Raw genomic sequence first — 22,251 nt, 5'->3', positions numbered from 1 at the left:
ATCTTTACCTGAATTTGAAGAAATCTTATTCATATTTGTAGTCCCCCAAAACATCTCATATAGCCCCTAAAAGTATCTCACAGTCTAATTTGAATGATATTAAATAATATTTTGAATAGTAGATATTCAGTAATTATTTACTGAATGATCTTAAACAACCCTGTTAAGCACAGGAGAGGACCTGTCTCTTGAAGCAAGACCATACATAACATCTGGTTCCTGTCCCTTCTATGGAGCCAAGGCACTGCTTGTAGAAAAGAGGGTGCAGAGGTGAGATATACAGGTGAAATGAAGTAGGGCTTGGGTAAGGCCAAAGATGGCAGTGCTGCATATACTATAATATCTAGAAATGAGGTTGACCCTGTGGTCTACTCCAGAGACTGATCTGCACTTGCCTAAAATTAAGCCTCTCTCTTCCTTATTTTTAAAAACAGTAACATTGAGATCTTCTTCACATACCATATAATTCATCCATTTCAAGTAAATAATTTAGTGGTTTTTAGGGTTCGCAGAGTTCTGCAACCATTACCATAATCAATTTTAGAACATTTTCACCATCCCTCCAAAGAAATCTTGTATCCATAGTAGTCACTCCCCATTTCCCTTCAACACTTGTCCCATCATTTCGTACCCACCCCCAGCCAAGCAATCACTCATGTACTTTATATCTCTATAGATTTGCCATACTATTCTTATAAATGCAATCATACAATATACGACTTGTTATGTCTGGGTTCTTTCACTTAGCATAATGTTTTCAAGGTTCATCCATGTTGAAGCATGTATCAGTACTTCATTTCTTTTTATTGCTAAAAACATTCAATTGTGCAGGTATATCACATTTTATTTATCCAATGAGTAGTTGATATACATTTAGGTTGTTTCTATTTTTTGACTATTACGAACAATGCTGCTATGAACATTCATGCATGTGCACAAGCTTTTGAGTGAATATGTTTTCATTTTTCCTGAATATATACCTAAGAATGAAACTGCTAGATCATATGGTAACTCTGTTTAACCTTATGAGAGTTGCCAGACTCTTTTACAAAGTGGTTGTACTATTTTACATTTCCATCAGCAACATATGAAGGTACCAATTTCTCCATATCTTCAGAAACATTTATTTTCTGTCTTTTTGATTACAGCCATCCCAGAGGGTGTGATATGGTATCTCATTATGGTCTTCATCTTCATTTCCCTAGTGACTAATGATGTTCAGCAATTTTTCATATATTTATTGGTCATGTGACTATTTTTGGAGAAATGTCAATTCAGATTCTTGGCCCACCTCAAATTAGGTTATCTTTTTGCTCTTGAGTTGTGAGAGTTCTTTACATACTCTAGATACAAGTTTCTTACCAGATATATGATTTGAAAATATTTTCAAAATATTTCAAAATATTGTGGGTATTTTTTCACTTTCTTGAAAGGGTCCTTTGAAGCCCAACAGTTGTTAAACACAAGTTTATCTTAAGTTGACAAATTCCATTTTATTTTTCCTTTATTTGCTTATACTTTTGGTGTCATATCTAACAGGGCCTAACCCAAGGTGAGGAAGATTTAATCCTATATTTTTCTCTAAATGTTTGTTATAAACTCAAAATTTCCCCCATAAAATTCATATGTTGAAGCTCTAACCCTCAATGTGACTGTATTTAGAAGTGAGGCTTTTAAGGAGGTGAAGTGAAGTGAAGTTTCTTAGTTGTGTCCGACTCTTTGTGACCCCATGGACTATAGCCTACTAGGTTCCTCCATCCATGGGATTGTCCAGGCAAGAATACTGGAGTGGGTTGCCATTTCCTTCTCCAGGAGATCTTCCCAACCCAGGGATTGAACCCAGTCTCTGACATTGTAGGCAGACGCTTTACCGTCTGAGCCACCAGGGAAGTCTAAGGTTTAAGGAGGTAATTCATGTTAAATGAGGTCATAAGGGTGGGGCCCTTATACAATAGGGATTGGTATACTTATGAAAGGAGACATCAGGAGTGCACACACAGAGAGAAAAGGCCATATGAAGACATAGCAGGGAAGGTGGCTGTCTGCAAGCCAAGGTGAGAGGATTCATCAGAAACCAGCACTGCTGATTTCTTGATCTTGGACTTCTAGCCTCCAGAATTCTGAGAAAATAAATCCCTGTTCTTTATGCCACCCATTCTGCAGTATTCTGTTATAGAAGCCCCACTGGATTAAAACCTTTTACAGTTTTCCTTCCTACATTTAAGTCTATGATTCATTTTGTGTTAGTTTTTGTCTATGGTAGAGAAGAAGTCCAATTTCATTCTTTTACATGTGGATATTCAGTTTTCCCAGCATCATTCTTTCCCCATTGAACTATCTTGGCATCCTTGTCAAAAATCAACTGACCATGTGTTGCTTCTGGACTCTCAGTTCTATTCTGTTATTCTATGTGTCTATCCTTATGCCAGTATCACAATATCTGGAAGTAAGTTTTGAAATCAGAAAGTGTGAGTCCTCTAACTTTATTCTTCTTTTTCAAAATTGTTTTGACCATTCTGGGTCCTTTGGATTTCCATATACATTTTAGAAACAGCTTGTCATTTTTTACAAAGAAGACAGCTGGAATGTGCACAAGAATTGCACTGAATCTATAGATCAGTTTGGGGAATGTTGCTATCTTAACAGTAAGCATTCTAATCCATGAATATAGGATGTCTTTCTAATTTACCATCTCTCATTCTCTTTATTTGTTCCTGTGGAGTTGAGTTATGATTTGGTTATCTTTTTCTTAATTCAATATAGCTTTGCTCCCACCCACCTCCTTGGTTCTGATATTATCAAATATATTTACATTTTTATATGCTATAAGCACAACAATACAAGTTATTGTATAAAACAAGTTTTATACAATTGATTTTTAGGTCAGTTCAGTTCAGTCGCTCAGTCATGTCTGACTCTTTGTGACCCCATGGACTGCAGCACACCAGGCTTCCCTGTCCATCACCAACCTCTGGAGCTTGCTCAAACTCATTTAGGTCAGTTAAGATAAGAAAAAAGAAATATGTAATTATACCATATTTTATAATTATTTTTTACCAGTGGTCTGGTTTGTGTGTGTGTGTGTGTGTGTGTGTAGATTCCAGCTACTGCTTTTGGTCACCTGATTTTAGTATAAATAACTTCTTTTAATATTTCTTGTAAAGTAGGTCTGGGCTTCCCAGGCGATGCTAGTGGTAAAGAACCCGCCTGCCAATGCAGGAGACATGAGTGTGTTCAATCCCTGGGTCGGAAAGATCTCCTGGAGGAGGATATGGCAACCCACTCCAGTATTCTTGCTTAGAGAATCCCAGGGACAGAGGAGCCTGGCAGGCTACAGCCCTTAAGTTTGCAAAGAGTCGGACATGACTGAAGCAACTAAGCACCTCACATAGGTCTATTAGGAACAAATTCTCTCACTATTTATCTGGGAATGTCTTTATCTCAGTTTGTTTTTTTGAAAGATAGTTATAAGATTCTTGGTTATACTTCCTTTCTTTAGCCTTTTAAACATATCATTCCACTGTCTTCTGGCCTCTACTTTTTTTTGGAAAAGAAGTCAGCAGATAATCTTATTTGGGTTCCCTTTATGGTGGCTCAGATGGTAAAGAATCTGCTTACAATGCGGGATACTTGGGTTCGATCCCTGGGTTGGGAAGATCCCCTGGAGAAGGGAATGCTCCAGTATTCTTGGCCTGGAGAATTCCATGGACAGAGGAGCCTGGCAGGCTACAGTCCATGGGGTCGCAAAGAGTCAGACACAACTGAGTGACGTTCACATACATAAGAAGTCATTTTTCTCATATTGCTCTCAAGATGTTTGTTTTTAGCTTTTAACTTTTTTACTATGATGTTTCTGGATATGAATCTCGGTTTATCCTACCTGGAAATCTTTGAGCTCCTCGGATATGTAGATTAATGTTTTGCACTAAATTTGGGGTGTTTTCATCCATTGTTTCTTTTATTTCAATAAAGATTGATTTTATTTTTTTGGCTATGCTGGATCTTCATTGCTATGTATGGGCTTTCTCTAGTTGCAGAAAACAGGGGCTACTCCATAGTTGTGGTGCATGGACTTCTCACTGTGGTGGCTTTTCTTGTTGCAGAGCATGAGCTCTAGGCACATGGGCTCAGTACTTGTGGCTCTCAGGCTCTAGAACATGGGCTCTGTAGTTACAGCACATGGGCCTAGTTGCCCCACAGCATGTAGAAACTTCGCAGATTGAACCTGTGTACCTTGCATTGGCAGGCAGATTCTTAACCAGGGAAGTCCCATTATTTCTTCAAACATGTTTTCTGCTCCTTACTCTTTTCTTATTACACATGAGTTGGCAGCGGTTGGTGTCCTACATTTCTCTGGGGTTTTATTCATTTTGCTTTATTGTTTTTCCCTGCTCTTCAAACAGCATAATCTCTGTTGATCTGTGTTCAAGTATGCTGATTTTTCCCTCTGCCAGCTCAAATCGATTGAATCTCTCTACTGAGGTCCATATAGTCAAAGCTATGGTTTTTCCAGTAATCATGTATGGATGTGAGAATTGGACTATAAAGAAAGCTGAGTGCCAAAGAATTGATGCTTTTGAACTATGGTGTTGGAGAAGACTCTTGAGAGTCCCCTGGACTGCAAGGAGATCCAACCAGTCAATCCTAAAGGAAATCAGTCCTGAATATTCATTGGAAGGACTGATGCTGAAGCTGAAGCTCCAATACTTTGGCCACCTGACATGAAGAACTGACTCACTGGAAAAGACCCTGATGCTGGGAAAGATTGAAGGTAGGAGGAAAAGGGGACAACAGAGGATGAGATGGTTGGATGGCATCACTGACTTGATGGACATGAGTTTAAGCAAGCTCCAGGAGTCGGTGATGGACAGGGAAGCCTGGCATGTTGCAGTCCATGGGGTTTCAAAGAGTCAGAGACGACTGAACGATTGAACTGAACTGAACTGAGTGAGTCTTTTGGGCTTCCCAGGTGGCTCAGTGTCAAAAATCCACCTGCCAAGCATGAGACGTGGGTTTGATCCCTGGGTCAGGAAGACCCCTGGAGTAGGAAATGGCAAGCCACTCCAGTATTCTTGCCTGGGAAATTCCATGGACAGAGGAATCTGGCGGGCTACAGTCAATGGGGTCGAAAAGAGTTGGACATGACTTAGTGACTAAACAACAACAAAATGAGTCTTTCATTTCAGTTACTATATTTTTCAACTTTCGATTTGGTTCATTTTTATCTCTTTCTTGAAATTCTCTATTTGATGAAATGCAATAATTATATATTCCTTTATTTCTTTAAGCATGGTGTTCTTTAGCTTTCTGGATACTTTTATAGTAACTGCTTTGAAGTCTTTTTTCCCTAAATTCAACATATGCTTCCTCTCAAAGGCAGCTTTTACCACCTGCTTTTTCTTCTGTTGGCTCAGGCTTTCTTGGTTCTTTGCATGCCTCATAAATTTTTGCTGAAAACCAGATATTATAGATAATATATAGATATTGATACTTTCCCTTATGGGAATTGTTTACCTGTTTATTTGTTTAGTGACATGGATTATTTCAGTGAAAGTTATTTACCCCATAGTATGCAGCCCCTGAAGTTGATCCTCAGAGGGTGCTACCCTGGATATGTACACTGTCACCCCAGGAAGATAGTGGTTTTAGCTTTAGCAACTTGTCTCTTTCTGTGATCCATTACACTTGATCTTAGCCATAAGTCTGAGAAGGGATCTGTGATCTGTTTCTGTTGGTATCAGATGTTAATCTCCACTAACTGTCAATTAATTGTTCTATTATACTGTACAAGGCCCTGAGGCATAAATTGTTGACTGTTTCATTCAATTAAATTCAGGTCCCATTTCATGTAGTCTTTGATGCCAGTCTTTGACAGTTGTTCTAATCCTGGGAGGGCTCTTTTTAGCTCTCTCTTTCCTTGGTTCTCTGTTAAAACGGCTAGCTAGTCTACAGGATAGCTTATTGCTTGTATTATTGAGTTATCAGACTCCTCTTAATTTCTTAGAACCAAAATCTTCATTGTTTCTGAGTCTTGAACTTCTCCACATTCTGTTCCCAAAATCAGTTCTTTTGGGAGGAGCTATGGAGTTTTCTGTTCTTATGGCCTGCCCTACCATCCATGCTACTAGAAAAGTGGGTCAGGCCTAGTATTCTTGGTCTGCTCTGCCTGTGGTTAAGCATCCACTTCATTAGTGGTACTAGGGGGTAGGAAGGGAGTTCTAAACCTCTAAGTCATTCTTGACTGGATTAGAAATTCTGCAACACAGAGCTGGGGAGAGTAAGAAGTGCTGGTAATCTACCTCTCTCTTGGGGAGATATCACAGCCTTAGACTGAGAGCTGGGGTGTGGAGTGGGGAGGGAGCCTTGTATTCCTGGTTGCATTCACTTCAAATAGTGCTTCTGTCATGGTGAACTTGGGGCAGGGGAAGGAACAAGTTGTGGCCCAAATGCTATACTTTCTTACTGTTAAGATTTAGATATCTTTGAATAAATGTTTCTCCACTTGCTGTGTACCCTTAGGACAATTTCCAGTGACTTTAAATGTTTGGTTTTTTAAAATTAATTTTCACCATTTATGGTTATTTTGCTGGGGAGAGGGTCTGTGGAGCTCCTCTGCTACTATCCTCTAAGTTGCAATCAGCTTCTGTCTAAGCCTTTCCTTGAACCAAAGTTGAGATTTCTAAGAATTCAAAAATGTTCAGAGAATTGCTAAATTTTACATAAAGATCTTTCATATTTTACTTCTCAATTATCTCTCACAAATCTTTTTTATCCTCAAGACAACTGCCTTACATACATTCTACATCATTTCTTGCCTAAAGTATTTAAAAACTTCTAACTAGTCCTCTATCTTTTAAAAAAATAATTTTTATTTATTTATTTTTGGCTGTGCTGGGTCTTTGCTGCTGTGCAGGCTTTTCTCTTCTTGCAGAGAATGGGGGCTTCTCTCTAGTTGCAGTGCACAGACTTCTCATTGCAGTGGCTTCTCTTGTTGCAGAGCATGGGCTCTAGGGCGCGAGGGCTGCAGCAGTTGTGGCTCCTAGGTTCTAGTGCACAGGCTCAATAGTTGTGGCACATGGGCTTAGCTGCTCTGCAGCATGTGGGATCTTCCTGGTCCAGGCGGCAAACCTGTCTCCTGCATTGGTAGGTGGATTCTTTATCACTGAGCCACAGGGGAAGCCCCATCTTAATGTTCTCCTCCATCCAATCTATCTTCCTGCTATTTAAAACTTTCTTTATTATTTATCTTGAGTGGCTTTCTATTGACTATAGACTAAACTCCAAACTCCAAACTACTTAGCATGGTATGTTCATGTGTACTCAATCGCTAAGTCGTGTCTGACTTTTGTGACCCCATGGGCTGTAGCCCACCAGGCTCCTCTTTCCATGGAATTTTTAAGCAAGAATATGGAGTGGGTTGCCATCTCTTTCTCTAGGGGATCTTCCCGATCCAGGGCTTGAACCCACATCTCCTGGGTCTCTTGCATTGGCAGGCAGATTCTTTACCACTGAGCCACTTGGGAAACCAAAGCATGGTACACAGGCCCTTAAACAGTTTAGCCCCAAGTTTTTAGCTCCATCGCTTGCCGTTTTTCCAGATCTATCTTACACTCTAACCAAGGAAGATATCTAGCCTTACCCTGACGGCCAGTACATTTCAAACTTCTATGCTATCGTCATTGTTATTCCCTTCCCTTTTTTGGATTGTGAATTTCTACTTATTTCAACTTATTCCTCAAAGACTTGCTTGATAAAATATCTACCTTATGCCAAGTACTTATCAAAATCAGCTCATGGTGTTGAAAATCAAATGTTAAGTCAGGAATCAACAAACTTTTGTTGAATGAATGGTCTCTTATAAACCTCTTTAGTATATTTCTGCTTCCCTTTGAGGCTCAAAAACCACAAGGGATATTTAGACACTGCTTTGTAGAAAAACACTCCAGAGTTGGTATTAGAATATTAGATATGGAATTATAGTTACCATTCTACTTAAATAAATTAAATAAAATCTACCTAAGTGAAAAGTGACAGTGTTAGTCACTCGGTTGTGTCCAGCTCTTTGCAACACCATGGACTCTAGCCCACCAGGCTCCTCTTTCCATGGGATTTTCCACGCAAGAATACTGGAGTGGGTAGTTATTCCCTTCTCCAGGGGATCTTCCTGACCCAGGCATCGAAACCGGGTCGCCTGCATTGATGGCAAATTCTTTACCGTCTGAGCCACTCAAACCTACCTAAAAGATACATTTATTCAGGGAGAAATTTCCCCTCCAAAAGAAAGGAGTATGTGAGTAGACATAATTTTAAGAAAAGGTTATTCAACCTCTGGGATGTGTGTTGTTCTAGAGGGGAAAAAAAAGGGAGGCTTTATCACCAAGTATTTATTTCTGCAAGAAAAGAGAAAAGTATTCTGGGGTAATTCCCACCCTGAATGCCCTTAGTATGAAGGAGCTCTGTAATCAGATAGAAAGATAAAGAAACTGAAATGTCAAAGATGTGGTATTGTGAGAAGTACATGCATTTACTCAGGAAGATCTTGTAAAGTCCTATTTAATTTATAAACTGAATGTAATCAGATTCTTAGTCCTCCCTAATTTAAGAGAAATAAAAGGAAAGTATGTTGGTTGTTATAATTTTCTTTTCTAGTAAAACATCTAAAATGATTAAAAAAGCCATCTGAACAGGGTGTGTTATTCAATAATAGAAAACATTGAATTCTGATTCCAAAGTTAATTCTCTTAATATAAATTAGATGCCTATAGACAGATGCCTTGTATATAATCCATTCATAAAGAGTAGTACAAAGTAGGTGATGTTAATACTAATAAGCAATAAACCTTAGTCCTTCTTTCCCATTTTATAATATCTGGGGATTAATAAAAGACATAAAAATACCTGTCTAAAGAAAATCCCAGATTTCCTGGTTCTCAATTAAAAATATATATTAATGAGTAGTCCATACTTGTGCTAACTATACTTTAGAGAGTTTCTCTGTATAAAATTTACAAAATATTATATTTCCAATGTGTATCTTTGAGCAGTGTAAACATCCATGTTGTTTTCTGGACAACACCTTTGGAGAAGCCACATGTGCCAGGGCAAGTGCTCCACACTCAGTGATTCCTGTATTTCTGTCCTTGTACTGACCTGAGGCAGTCATTTGTGCTAAGAAGAGCAGGTACACAGAGGTAGCATCCAACTGCAGGTGTCCCCACTGATCATCACCCACTACAGTGGCACAGGTTTTGGTGTTGTACTTGGCATGGAGGCTATCCTTGGTACTCTGACTATACTTGAAGGATTCTACTTTATCCACCTGAAGAAAACAGAAACAGTAAAAAGAAGGGTATGAAGGAAAATCAACCCATATGCCATACTTCAATAGTACTCTGACATACATCACTCCATTTGGCCTTCAGGCAACTGTGAATATTTAAAATGCATTGTTACCCCTTTCCCCCTGCTGTCATTATTTTTCAATTTAAACAATTTAATTAGAAAATAATATCCATCGAACTCAGCTATTTCCTATTCATCACCTCTCTTTCACTCTTCAGATGGTTGTTTTGCTGTTTTGTAGATAAAAACTGAGATGCAGAGAGATTGAGTGAGAACAGCTTAGTAAGAGATAATTGAGTTGTAAAAAAGATACATTTGTTCCTGAAACAGAGGTAGACATTTTGAGGTAAAGTAGAACCAAGAAGATATATTTTGAAGGAGTAATAAAAGGAGCTGGGGAGAGACTCATGGAATGACAAAGAAAAAACATGAAAGAAAGCTGGAACCAAGGTCAGAAAAGAGACATTGTGCAAGGGACAAATGAAAGACTTATTACCTGAAATTTCTATTTGATTACGTGTGCATCTGATATATGATAGTAACTATCATATCTTTAAATATAGTCCAAGAAATTAGTGACTTTAAACCTATTTGGTAAGGTGGAAAATACAAATATCTAAAATGCAAAAAATTAAAAAGTAGCAAAGAATGAAAAAAATCATGGGTGTGAAACAATCCAGTAGAGAGATCACTGATCAAGTTCAGAAGTCTGGACTTGATTTCTTTTTACTTTAGACTTTTTGGTGCCTCGGGATGGTCATTTTATTAATCTGGGCCTCAATTTCTCCTTCTAATAAAATGTATTCTTAGGTCAAGAAAATCAGTTCAGAGTCAATGAGTATAACACGTGTAAAGAACTCCTAGGATAAAAATAAAATACTTTCTTTTAGTGAGACACTTTTGAATGGGAAAAATATCATAAGCAAACCCAAAAGATAAACCAGACACTGCTAAAAATATTTGCAGTGCATGTGACAAAGGATTAATATCCATCATGGAGAGGCACTCCTCAAATAGGCAAGATAGAGACAGCCTGAAAGAGAAAGAGGCAAAGGACCTAAAAGGCAATTAATAGAAGACAAAATACGAATTTTCAACCCCCACATGAAAGGATGTTCAACTTGACTCAAGATCAGGAAAATGCAAATTAATTCTAGAAGATATAAATTCTTGGCCCCTTATCTCCAATTCTAAAATCTAAAACATTTCCAAAATGTTTTTTCCCCCTAAGTTTTGTATCAAAATTCATTTGGTGGCAACATCTGATTCAAACTAACATGGGACTATTTGGAGTTTTTATTAATTCCACTTATTGTGAAAAATGCATGTTTTCCTATAGAGAGTCTAATGTTTCTGACTATAGAGTGATATTTGGATTTTCTGAGGGCATAACATAATATATGGTATATATACTGTTCCGTTCAGTCACTCAGTCATGTCCGACTCTTTGCGACCCCATGAATTGCAGCACGCAAGGCCTCCTTGTCCATCACCAACTCCCGAAGTTCACCCAAACTCACGTCCATCGAGTCGGTGATACCATCCAGCCATCTCATCCTCTGTCGTCCCCTTCTCCTCCTGCCCCCAATCCCTCCCAGCATCAGAGTCTTTTCCAATGAGTCAACTCTTCGCATGAGGTGGCCAAAGAACTGGAGTTTCAGCTTCAGCATCATTCCTTGCAAAGAACACCCAGGACTGATCTCCTTTAGGATGGACAGGTTGGATCTCCTTGCAGTCCAAGGGACTCTCAAGAGTCTTCTCCAACACCACAGTTTAAAAGTATCAATTCTTTGGCACTCAGCTTTCTTCACAGTCCAACTCTCACATCCACACATGACCACAGGAAAAACCATAGCCTTGACTAGACGGACCTTTGTTGGCAAAGTAATGTCTCTGCTTTTGAATATGCTATCTAGGTGGGTCATAACTTTCCTTCTAAGGAGTAAGCGTCTTTTAATTTCATGGCTGAAGTCACCATCTGCAGTGATTTTGGAGCCCAGAAAAATAAAGTCTGACACTGTTTCCACTGTTTCCCCATCTATTTCCCATGAAGTGATGGGAACAGTTGCCATGATCTTCGTTTTCTGAATGTTGAGCTTTAAACCAACTTTTTCACTCTTCTCTTTCGTTTTCATCAAGAGGCTTTTTAGTTCCTCTTTACTTTCTGCCATAAGGGTGGTGTCATCTGCATATCTGAGGTCATTGATATTTCTCTTGGCAATCTTGATTCCAGCTTGTGCTTTGTCCAGCCTGACATTTTGCATGATGTACTCTGCATATAAGTTAAATAAGCAGGGTGACAATATACAGCCTTGACGTACTCCTTTTCCTATTTGGAACCAGTCTGTCGTTCCATGTCCAGTACTACCTTTTAAAATCTGAAAAATTCTGAATTGTGAAATTTATTTGGTCTCAAGGGTTTCAGAGGAGTTTAGAGACCTGCATCACTTTTTACTCAATATACATAATTGCATGTACAGTACTGATGAAATATATAAAAGAAATCATTTGTAGAGGAGGGGGAAAAGACTGGAAGACAATACTTCAGTGGTAACTGGATGGTGAAATCATGGGTGACATTTCCCTCCTCAATTATACAGATTTTCTAAAATTAGTATGTACTATTTGTGAAATTGAAAAAAAATAAACCGTATATACGTGTGTGTGTGTGTGTATATATATATATATATATATATATATATATAAATTATCATGTGCTTTTATTGGAGAGGGTGCATTAACAATGACATACCTGTCTAATCATGCAGTGCAGCAGTCCCCTCATCAGCTTCACTACACTCTGCAGAAATAAATGGAAACAAGCTGTTATAAACATCCCTAGATGCAGGAACACTTACTCAGCAACTGCAGTTGGTACATGACCTTTTGAGAACAAGTAACCTTATCCTGGGTTCCTATTTACATGGCATTTACTTTATAGGTACACAGAAGAGCAGATTGCAGCTAAAAGTGGAACTGAAACCTGCAGTTGGTGACTCCTTCAAGTTAAAAAAAATACAAGCTCCAACAGGTTTGTGTAAAACTAAGTCAACTATCCTATTAGAGGACATTCCACCTGGAAAAAAATGGGCAAGTTAGCTCAAAAATCATAACGCTATGAGGGTATTTAAAACATATCCTATGTCCTAGAAAAGCCAACATCATCACTTTTATTTTTTTTTCTAAACTAGCCAAGACTTATCTTCAAGAGCCCATAGAAATATTATCTGGACATTTCTCTTAAAGAATAAATAAACTTCAGAATAATTGTAAACGAGAATTGTTAGTGCAACTCAACCCTCTTGCCCTGAAAAAAAGCCCAAACTTAAGTCTCAAGTCATCACTATTCTCTTACTAGGGCTTGACAATTTCTAAAGTGGTTAGTGTTCTAATCATAACCCTCCAAAATTCTGATTACCAATTATATACTATGGTAGTTGGTATAATATAGTAATAATTGTATTTATTTATAATATAGTATAGTAATAATATATGATACTAGTTATACTATACTAGTTAGCATAATAAATATAGTAATAATATAATAAGTTTATTTAATTATAGTATAGTAACAATATACTTGTTATACTACATGACACCAGAAGGGTCCATCAACACTGGCATGGATAGGCAGTATGTTTTGGAAGAATACAGCGTCACAGAGCTTCTCCATTTCTCTAAGCTTTCTGTTCCCCAGTCCAGAAGAAATACAAGCAGGTTACTCCAAGGAATGCTGTCTCAGAGGTGGCTTCAGGACACCTCTGAAAACTAACCTAATACTTAGGAGCTGCACTATTCTGCTATTCCTTCAAAATATTCAGATGGGACTACAAGCTGTAGGCATGAAAAAGATAAGAACCTATTAAGTTATGTTTCAATTCTTTCTTAAATCTTTTACTGAGGGTAAAATAAAGTGTTTTCTTGGCAGAGTTCCTTTCCTTAAGTAATTTCTGTCTACCAATGGTCCAAGGGAAGAAATAAAGAGAATGATAGAGAGAACAAATAGGCAGTGTGTGATCTTGTCATCCTTTAAAGCATGAAGCATTTGTTACAAAGTAGTGAAACAATGCAACCTCTACCAGAAAATCTCTATTACTTCGATCCTAATGGAAGAGATTATCCTTTATTATACTGTTTTAGACAGTATTAAACACAGCCTGCTTACTCTGCGGGGTGACTTTGATTCTGAATTCTCTTCTACAGGTCACTAACATACTCACAGATTTTTTATCCCATTCTTTCAACTCTCTTTACTATGCAATCCTGCTACTACCACAAATATTTTCTTTAATTTAAATAAGTCTGGGGAATTATAGATGCAGTGGAGGAGTCCTGATTGCCATCCACTTTTGTCCTCCTGGAATGGCCACTCTCAGCCATTTTTTTCAAATTCCAAGTCAGGATAAAATTAATAAGAAGCATGGAATGGTTAAGAATGAAGAGAAGTATCTATATTTTGTATTCCCCTAAACTGCCCATTCCCTGATTCAGGTGCACTAGCTGGCATTAATTATACATGTTTATACGTACACTAGGGCTTCTAATCAGACCAAATGACATCGTCTAATTTATCTTTTTTGAGGATATGGATCTATGTGCTTGTGAACTGACTGATATAAATACAATCAGATACACATGAGCCTCTATCAGGCTTTGTAAAACATAAAGAAAACGGAGACAGGATAGATATACTTTTTAAAAATACGAAACTACAAAAAGAAAAACTGTAAACTACAAATATAGTCTACATGACAATTCTGGCTTATCCTTAAAAATCCAACTCCTCTATGAATCCTTTCTTGCCTTGTTCAAGGGAAATTAGACTTTCCAGCTGTGTGTTCCTGCAGAACTGTGTACTTATCTCCTATATACAGTACCTACATTATCTGTCCTAATGTGCTGTAACTATGTTTATACATCTCCCCACCTCCAATTAGGCTATGAACTTCTTAAGAAAAAGAGGCAGACAGATTCAGAAATAAACTTTTAAATTAATGGATTACGCAGACTATACTTTTAAAAATACATATTTCATGTGTGCAAGTAACTCTCAAATGGCTCACCAAGAAAAAAAGCTGTGCACCTGTATGTGCATGTTTATGGAGGGGATGCAAGTATGACAACACGTTAAAAACTAGTGAATCTTAAAGAGTACATACAAATATGTTTATTTTACAATTTCTAATATTTTCTGTAAATTTATAAGTTAAAAAGTTGAGATTTAAATATAAACATTTTGTTCCATTTAATTTTTATATCTATTGCAGGGCTTGGCACATAACAATTACACAAGGTTTGTTGAATGAAAAACTGAACATGTTGAATGGCATTGACCATAAGTGGTTTAGAAGTTCCAAGAAAACAGTCCTGAGAAAGAAGTGATCACTGTAAAATTGAGAAGTCTGTGAATAGAAGAACCACAGAAAATGTAGGATTGACATCAGGCTTCACAGGTGAAGAAACAGCTCATAAAATAATCTGGAGATGGAAATGTCTATGGCTTCCCTGAAGGAGGGAGGAAAAATTCAAAAGGACTGAATCTGAAGTCATAAGACCCAGGTAGTATTCATGGTACCACCAAATGCCAACTTCATCTCCCTATGTCAGTCCCTTCCCCTGTAAATTAGGGAAAATGATACTTAACTCACAGGATGTTATGGGAATAAAATACTAGTAATTATGGGAAAGCATGGCTTCCTTGGTGGCTCAGACGGTGAAGAATCTGCTCACAATGCAGGAAAACTGGATTCAATCCCTGGGTTGAAAAGAGCTACTGGAGAAGGGAATGGCTACCCACTCCAGAATTCATGCCTGGAAAATTCCATGGACAGAGGAGCCTGGCAGGCTAAAGTCCATGGGATAGCAAAGAGTCATACATGACTGAGCGACTAACACACACACACACACACACACACACACAGTACAATGAAGTTTTTACACATATGTCAGACATTTTCAGCAAGGGACTGGTAGAGGGGTAATGAAGATACCAACCTGGCTGGAACTGGGGGTAGAATGCAGGGGACCAGCATGATATAATATTGAAAAAGCAGCCTAGGACCAAACCCTAAAGACTCTTGACTATCAATCCAAAACATTTGGATTTTACTTGTAGGGAAATGAGAGCTACAGAAAGATTGCTGAGAATGAAAATAGACAATTTATATGTTGTTTTCACAAAAGTGTTAAGTGATCAAGGTTTAAACTAAGGCTGAGGCAGCAGGGAATAGAAAGGAGGGGATGGAGTCAAGAAAAATGTAAGAATTAACAGACTTTGATCTTCATGTATCAAAAGGCAAAAGAGACAAATCAAAAATCACCATAACGGAAGCCCTTTTCAAACACTATAGAACACTGTGCTGTGCTTAGTCGGCTCAGTGTCCGTCATGTCCAACTCTTTGCGACCCCACAGACTGTAGCCCGCCAGGCTCCTCTGTCCATGGGAATTCTCCAGGTAAGAATACTGGAGTGGGTTGCCATGTCCTCCTCCAGGGAATCTTCCCAACCCAGGGATCGAACCCAGGTCCCCCACACTACAGGTGGATTCTTTACTGTCTGAGCCACCAGGTAAGCCCAAGAATTCTGGACTGGGTAGCCTATCCCTTCTCCAGGGGAACTTCCCAACCCAGGAATCAAACCAGCACTAGTCCAGGAAATTCTAGAAAGACTGTAAATATATATCCCTGTCTTAGATTCAAAATGCACATCAGTATATTAAAGGCTTGGAGAAATTAGAGAGTAAAGAAGCCTGCTGTTTAACATAGCTCCAAACTTAGTCAATCTAGTGTTCCATGGAGCACACTATGGAAATGTTCGAAGTAAGGTTGTCCAGGTGACTGGTTGAATGAGGACACCAATAAGAAAAAAAGGACATTTGGTGAGTTTTTGTTGTTTAGTAGTCTATTTTGTTTGTTTTTAGTAGGGAAGCTGAGGTATCAGACCTGCTGATTTTGAGAAACCATGATATATTCAGGTGCAACTGACCAGAAGACAAAATGAAAATCTGGTATTGAAACTGAAGTGAGGTTAAAGTTAAAGATGAAGCTTTGGAAGTCATTCTCATAAAGGCAACAGTTAAAGCCATGAGACAAAAATGAGAGAATACACAAAGAGAATAAAACTGAGGAAGAAGTTTTTCAGCTGGGGGCAGCCAAAGAGCTAACTCTATTTGTGTGCCTATTTATTTTTATGGGTGTGAATTTATATCTGTGTGATTAAGAGAAACAGCATTTGTAAAAACATATATGTACATACTTCTATTCTCAATGTAGGATGGATAGTCACCTAAGTTCTTGTCCCCTTTTCATCCAGAATTTTCCTTAGTTCTTTGACATTATTTCTCAGAGAGAAACCTAGGTAAGAGTTAGAAGGGTAGAAATGATTAACAATCAGTGGTTTGGGAAAATCCACACAGTAATGGAAAGTTGACAGTAGATGTGAATTTAATCTATGAATTTACTATATTTGATTTCACTTATGCTCATTTATTAGCCATAGATCAGTGATTATCCCTGGCTGCACTTTAGAATTAACAAGGCAGTTTTTTCTCTAATAGTGATTCCCCTGGGGCTAGAGATTTATCTAAGTTGTTCTAGGGTGAGGTCCAGTAAGGGTATTTCTTAAAAGTTTCTCAAGTCATTCCAATCCACAGCCAGAGTTTAAAACCATTCATGTGTAGTTGGGGAAAATCTAGCTCATGGCCTGCTTTTGTAAATAGAACTTTTTGGAACATAATCATGCTTATTCATTTATGTATTGCCTCTGGTTGCTTTTGCATAGTAGTGGAAGAGCTGAGTAGTTGGGTTGAGACTACACATGAGCCACAATGCCAAAAATATTTACTATCTGGCCTTTACAGAGATGGTTTTTCTGATCCCCAGTCTAAATGAACCGAGTCAGGTTTGAGGAAAAAAATTAATGAGACTTAATAATACAATCTGTTTTAATTCATAATAAAAGTTTGTAGAAATTTTAGAATTCTCAGAGAAATGTTTCTTTTTAAAAGATGTTTCCTATTGCTATAATGTTTTTTAGTTATTCCAAGGTTATCATTGTGGTGGTATAGAAAATATTTTTGTGCTGTGTGAAAAACTGCTTAACAGAACATTAAAATTTTAGAATGAACAATGTCTTGTTCATTTTTCCCTCTTCCTCTGTTAAATATTTTCTTCCTGGGACACATGAGGAAAAATGTCAGCTTTGTAGAATGACTGTTCAGACACAGATTTCTTCCAACAGTATTGAAAAAGAAATCTGTCAAATCATACTGGGTATAAAATCTTAGTTATTGTTCCACTAATATAAAATTCTAGCAAAACATAACAAACAAAATACTGAGATTGAAATAGCAAAACAGAGTAGGACATAGGATGGGGGAGGGCAGTAGCATTACAGATTTTTTTTAACACTCCATATTTTCCAAATTCTCACAATGGTTATGTATGTCTTCTATAAGTCACAGAAATATTGATCTGTACTTCCTGGGTTAGAGAAAAAACTCCAAGAGCTTTTTTCAGTGGACCAAAGTACCTCTCAATTATGGCTTGAGGGAATAAGAGGTACTTGCTATTGTAGAGGACTACACAGTGACTCTTTCCTACTGCCAAGGACTAGAACCCCACAATATGTTAGTGTCCTTAAAAACAACCAAATCTCAATATTCTGATTTACAGATGAAGACCAGAGTTCAGATTGCCTAACTTTAGGGAGACCTCTTGAGAAAATGGCTGATGTGGAGAGAATCTTTTCCCCTAATGGAAAAGAATTCACATATACCTTACAACTGACAGCAGAGTATCTTAACATTGAGAGTCCCATGTAGTCCAGAATATTATTTTCTTGGTCATTCAAGAGGACACAGCATCCTGTTTCTAAATATTAATAGTTCTATAGAGGATTTTTTTTTTTTACTCTGGGAAAGGCCTTAAAAGTTGGCTTAAAAGTATCTGCTGAATCTGACCTTTTTTTACCCCAAAGGGTTGGGGTGGATATGGGGGTGAGGACACACAACAGACTCTGAAACAGTAGCTTAAGGTATAAAAATCAACAAAGTCTTTACTTGTGTCTAGTTGGGAAAGTCTGCTAATTTATATCAGTTACCCTCATATGGTGGTGGTGGTGGTGGTGGCTAAGTTGTGTCCGACTCTTGCAACCCCATGAACTATAGCCTGCCAGGCTCCTCTGTCCATGGGATTCTCTAAGCAAGAATACTGGAGTGGGTTGCCATTTCCTTCTCCATACCTTCATATAAATACCATCTACCTTTTTCAGAAAAGGAAGTAAAATAGTAGATACCTGCCTCCAAATATTCCTCTCAATGACAATAAATATGCTGGAGATTACAAAATACATTTACTTGGAAAGAGGATTACAAATTTTAGCAAAGATCTGAGGATAGGATTTGCCACTGTGACAGAACGGACTGCCCTCTCTCCCTGAATCAGCAAGTTTCATGTTTCCACTGCAAAAAAAAAAAAAAAATCAGTACAATACAGGAAAGCTTTATGGAGTGTAATTTCAGCAAGGTGAAGAAGGAGGGAGAAAAGCAAAACACGTCTCTAAGTTCCTGTGGACTACAATTACTTCTGTCTCTGCCACTCCTGCCCCACAGTTCCAGAGTTTTGTATTTTTATTGAGTACCTGTTCCAGTTCATAGGCTTTTGCCTTATCCTCATCTCGGTCTGCATTCTTCCGATAGGCCAGGCCCAAACCCCACACAGCCAAGATGCTGTACACATTATCCCGGACCCAGGCATCTTTCTGGTCATAGCTGGCTGGAAGTAAGCCAGTCACTGGGTTCTGTAAGGGCAAGAAAAAGGGGACAGGCAGGTAACCATAGGGTGTTAATATGAGGAAACAGAGTGTATCAAATGGGTACTGAGGGACTTTGGTTTTTCTTCTATGTCCCCACTCCTGAGTTTTATAATCTCTTCTGACCAAGTGCAAACAAATGCTATCTTGAATAAGGGGAAAGATCTGGCTGAAGCCTTACCAGTCTGAAATGTGGGAATTCTTAAAAGAAAGGAGATGTTTTAACTTTCCAGTTAGAAAGAATGAACTTATCAATGAAAAAGCAGCATTAAAAGAGTAGAAAAACTATAATGAAGTACACCGGTACTTCAGATCTTCACAACAGTCTGCTGCTGCTGCTAAGTCGCTTCAGTCGTGTCCGACTCTGTGCGACTCCGAAGACGGTAGCCCACCAGGCTACCTCGTCCCTGAGATTCTCCAGGCAAGAACACTGGAGCGGGTCGCCATTTCCTTCTCCAGTGCATGAAAGTGAAAAGGGAAAGTGAAGTCGCTCAGTCGTGTCCAACTCTTAGCGACCCCATGGACTGCAGCCTGCCAGACTCCTCCGTCCATGGGATTTTCCAGGCAAGAACACTGGAGTGGGTTGCCATTGGCTTCTGCTTCACAACAGTCTAAAGATGGCTAAAAGTTCCTCTACTTCTTTTTTCTTCGGCGGAGGGGAAGGAGAGGGCTCCCAGGCCTGGGGCCCGGTCGGGGTCGGTATCCATAAACAAGCTTCAAAGCATCATACAACTCTGACCCCTGGAACCTAGCTGTGATATGGGGGACGCGGGGGCACGGGGAGGGGAGCTTAGAAGCTCCAGCTCAGGACTCCTGGCTAATGGTCCCTGATTCGGGTTCTGTTCTGGTCCCAACACCTCTTTGCTTCAGGGTCCTTTACGGCCTCCCCAGCTAGGGGGCGGGAGAACCTGCAAAATACACACACACACACACACACACACACACACACACACACACACACACACACACACGGGTACACCCAGGGTCTCCATTCAGGTTATCACACTGCACATCCTCGGTGATCACAGGCGACACCCATTCACTTACCTGATGGCACAGGATGGTCTGATGCACCAGCCTAGCATAGCCGTCTAGCCGGACCCCGGAGTTACTCCGACTCCTCATCGTGCTGGGTTTCCAATCCCCTCAGAGGACTGGCCAGAGTGCCACAGGGGCCCACGATCTTCCAAGAAAGGAGGTGCCAACGCAGCTCCGCCCTCAGTGTGGGAAGCCCGAGTGCCAGGCCACTGCGGCCTCCAGGGGGCCACCACTCCTCCGCGCCCGTGCGTGCCTCCTGCACTGTAGCGCCCAGCCGAAGTGCCTCTGGCGCCGCTCGCCGCCTCCCTTAAGCGGGTCTGGCCTCCGCGGGTGGCTCCTGCATCCTCCGCTCCACTCGGCGAGACTGAAGGCCGCAGCGGCCCAGAGCTTCAGGTCACCGGCCGCGGCTCCGCCTCCACCTTTCGCGAGACGCAAGCGGGAGGCGGGGCTGGCGCCGCAGGATCCCAGCAGCTGCGCGCGACACCCGGACTCGCCCCGCCCCCCGGCGACCCTGTCCGCCCCGCAGCGGAGAATGTGTCACCGTAGGCAATGTGCTATCATGAGTTTATTTTCGAAACACCTCAGATGGCTATTTCAGTTGTCCACACTTGCTGCGCACACAGGATGTCAGGGAAGCTGTTTTTCTGCCCGCCTAGCTTTCGAAACCCACGGTAACTTCAAACCTGAAAGGAAAGAACGATCGTTTGCGTTCAAGGTCTAAAGAATTGGAATTTCCGGGTCTTTATTATATTTTATCCCTTTGACTCAAAGCTCAGATTAAACTCCTTACTCCGATCCAAACCCAAAAAGAAACAACTCCCAAAGGTACTTTATTCCCCAGAAAGCGGCGAATCGGCGCGCTGGGGAAGGAAGAGGGCAGTAGTGTGCTTTTAGGAAACGAGTGCCCCAGGAGGGAATTGGCCCAAGAGGAGCCGGAGGAGATTGTATAATGGCTTTGGAAGGCTCCCTCGTGCAAACGTAGGTCACAAGGCGGAGGCAACAAAGACTCAGCCTGAAAATAAAGGCAGAAAGGGAAGCTAGAAAAGAAACCTGTAGGTAATGCAGATCACTGGCCGCAGGGTAATCGGTCCGCACCCCGCTCGGGGTCCGGCCCCAGGACTTTTGCTCCCTTTGTTTACTGACCAACCTCCACATCTTGATCTCTGACTCAGACCCTGCAAGTCTTTAAAGTCAAGGCTTAAGTACCACCTGCTCTTTGAATCGCGGGCTAAGAGAATTAGACCGACTGACCTTTCAGGTCCAACTCTGAAAATCTGTGACTCTAACCTTCCCTAGCCACCTCACCTAGGCCACAGTGATTTTGCATTTTCGTTTATCTTTTTTTAAATTTAATTTTTATTTTATACTGGAACATAGTCTTTCCTAGTAAGCTCCCCCCGACCTTCACCCATGCCCAAATTAGCGTAAAATCAGGCACCTAGGAGGTGACTAGCAAATATTTGGTAATGATGATGAAGAAGGAGGGAGGAAATGTTCAGGAACTCAGGTCTAGAACTTTCAGGTTCAACGCCAATCAGTGATATAGTTAGTCGCAGTGATAGAATTCTCAAGCAAATAGTTTCCATTGCATTCACAGGCTAATCAAACCCTCCCGTGACTGGAAAATAACAGCTACTTCATAGCTCAGGTACACGTGAGAAGAAAAAGTCTTTCCAGGGAGAGCTACTTCATTTTGGAAAAAAGAATACTGCCCTGGTCTGGTCCTAACTCCCTGACATCTTACTCTTGGTCTGTCGCTTATCTCCTTGAAGCTACTGCCCTCTGTTTTTCTTCACCTCATCATCCTTTAAAAATATTTTTAAAATATTGAAGTAATATATGTTCACTAAAGAAAATTTGGAAAGTATAGAAAAGTAAAGCAAATCACCCACAATTCCTTCACACAACCACCTGTTAATATTTAGCTTATTTTTTCTAGTCTTTTTATTCTTACTGCATAGACCACCCTCCCCACCAAGTTTTGCAGAAGTATAAATAAATTAGAAAAGCCAAAGGTAGTGTGTAACCAAGAAAGGTAACTGTCTGGTTACCAAGATGCCT

At 39.8% G+C, this 22,251-nt stretch overlaps 1 protein-coding gene across 5 annotated transcripts in view; it reads right to left on the bottom strand.

Annotated features, from left to right (window-relative positions):
* The window catches only part of PHKA1 (phosphorylase kinase regulatory subunit alpha 1), a 171,829-nt gene extending 151,221 nt beyond the window's left edge, over window positions 1-20,608 (bottom strand). For 4 of the 5 annotated variants that reach the window (XM_070783779.1, XM_070783781.1, XM_070783782.1 and 1 more), the window contains exons 1-4: window positions 20,200-20,607; window positions 18,982-19,140; window positions 12,095-12,142; window positions 9,151-9,319 (exon numbers count right to left, since the gene is read on the bottom strand). In XM_070783779.1, coding sequence (XP_070639880.1) covers window positions 9,151-9,319; window positions 12,095-12,142; window positions 18,982-19,140; window positions 20,200-20,277 — 454 coding nt within the window. In that variant the 5' untranslated portion in view covers window positions 20,278-20,607. Of the gene's footprint in view, window positions 1-9,150; window positions 9,320-12,094; window positions 12,143-18,981; window positions 19,141-20,199 lie in introns of all 5 variants that reach the window. The other variant, XM_070783780.1, reaches the window with a different exon arrangement.
* Between the last annotated feature and the right edge of the window lie 1,643 nt (window positions 20,609-22,251).

The sequence above is a fragment of the Bos indicus genome, chromosome X (assembly GCF_029378745.1).
Source record: "Bos indicus isolate NIAB-ARS_2022 breed Sahiwal x Tharparkar chromosome X, NIAB-ARS_B.indTharparkar_mat_pri_1.0, whole genome shotgun sequence".
NCBI lineage: Eukaryota > Metazoa > Chordata > Mammalia > Artiodactyla > Bovidae > Bos > Bos indicus.
Note: the sequence above shows the minus strand (reverse complement) of the source record. Positions and strands in the feature narration are given on the sequence as shown.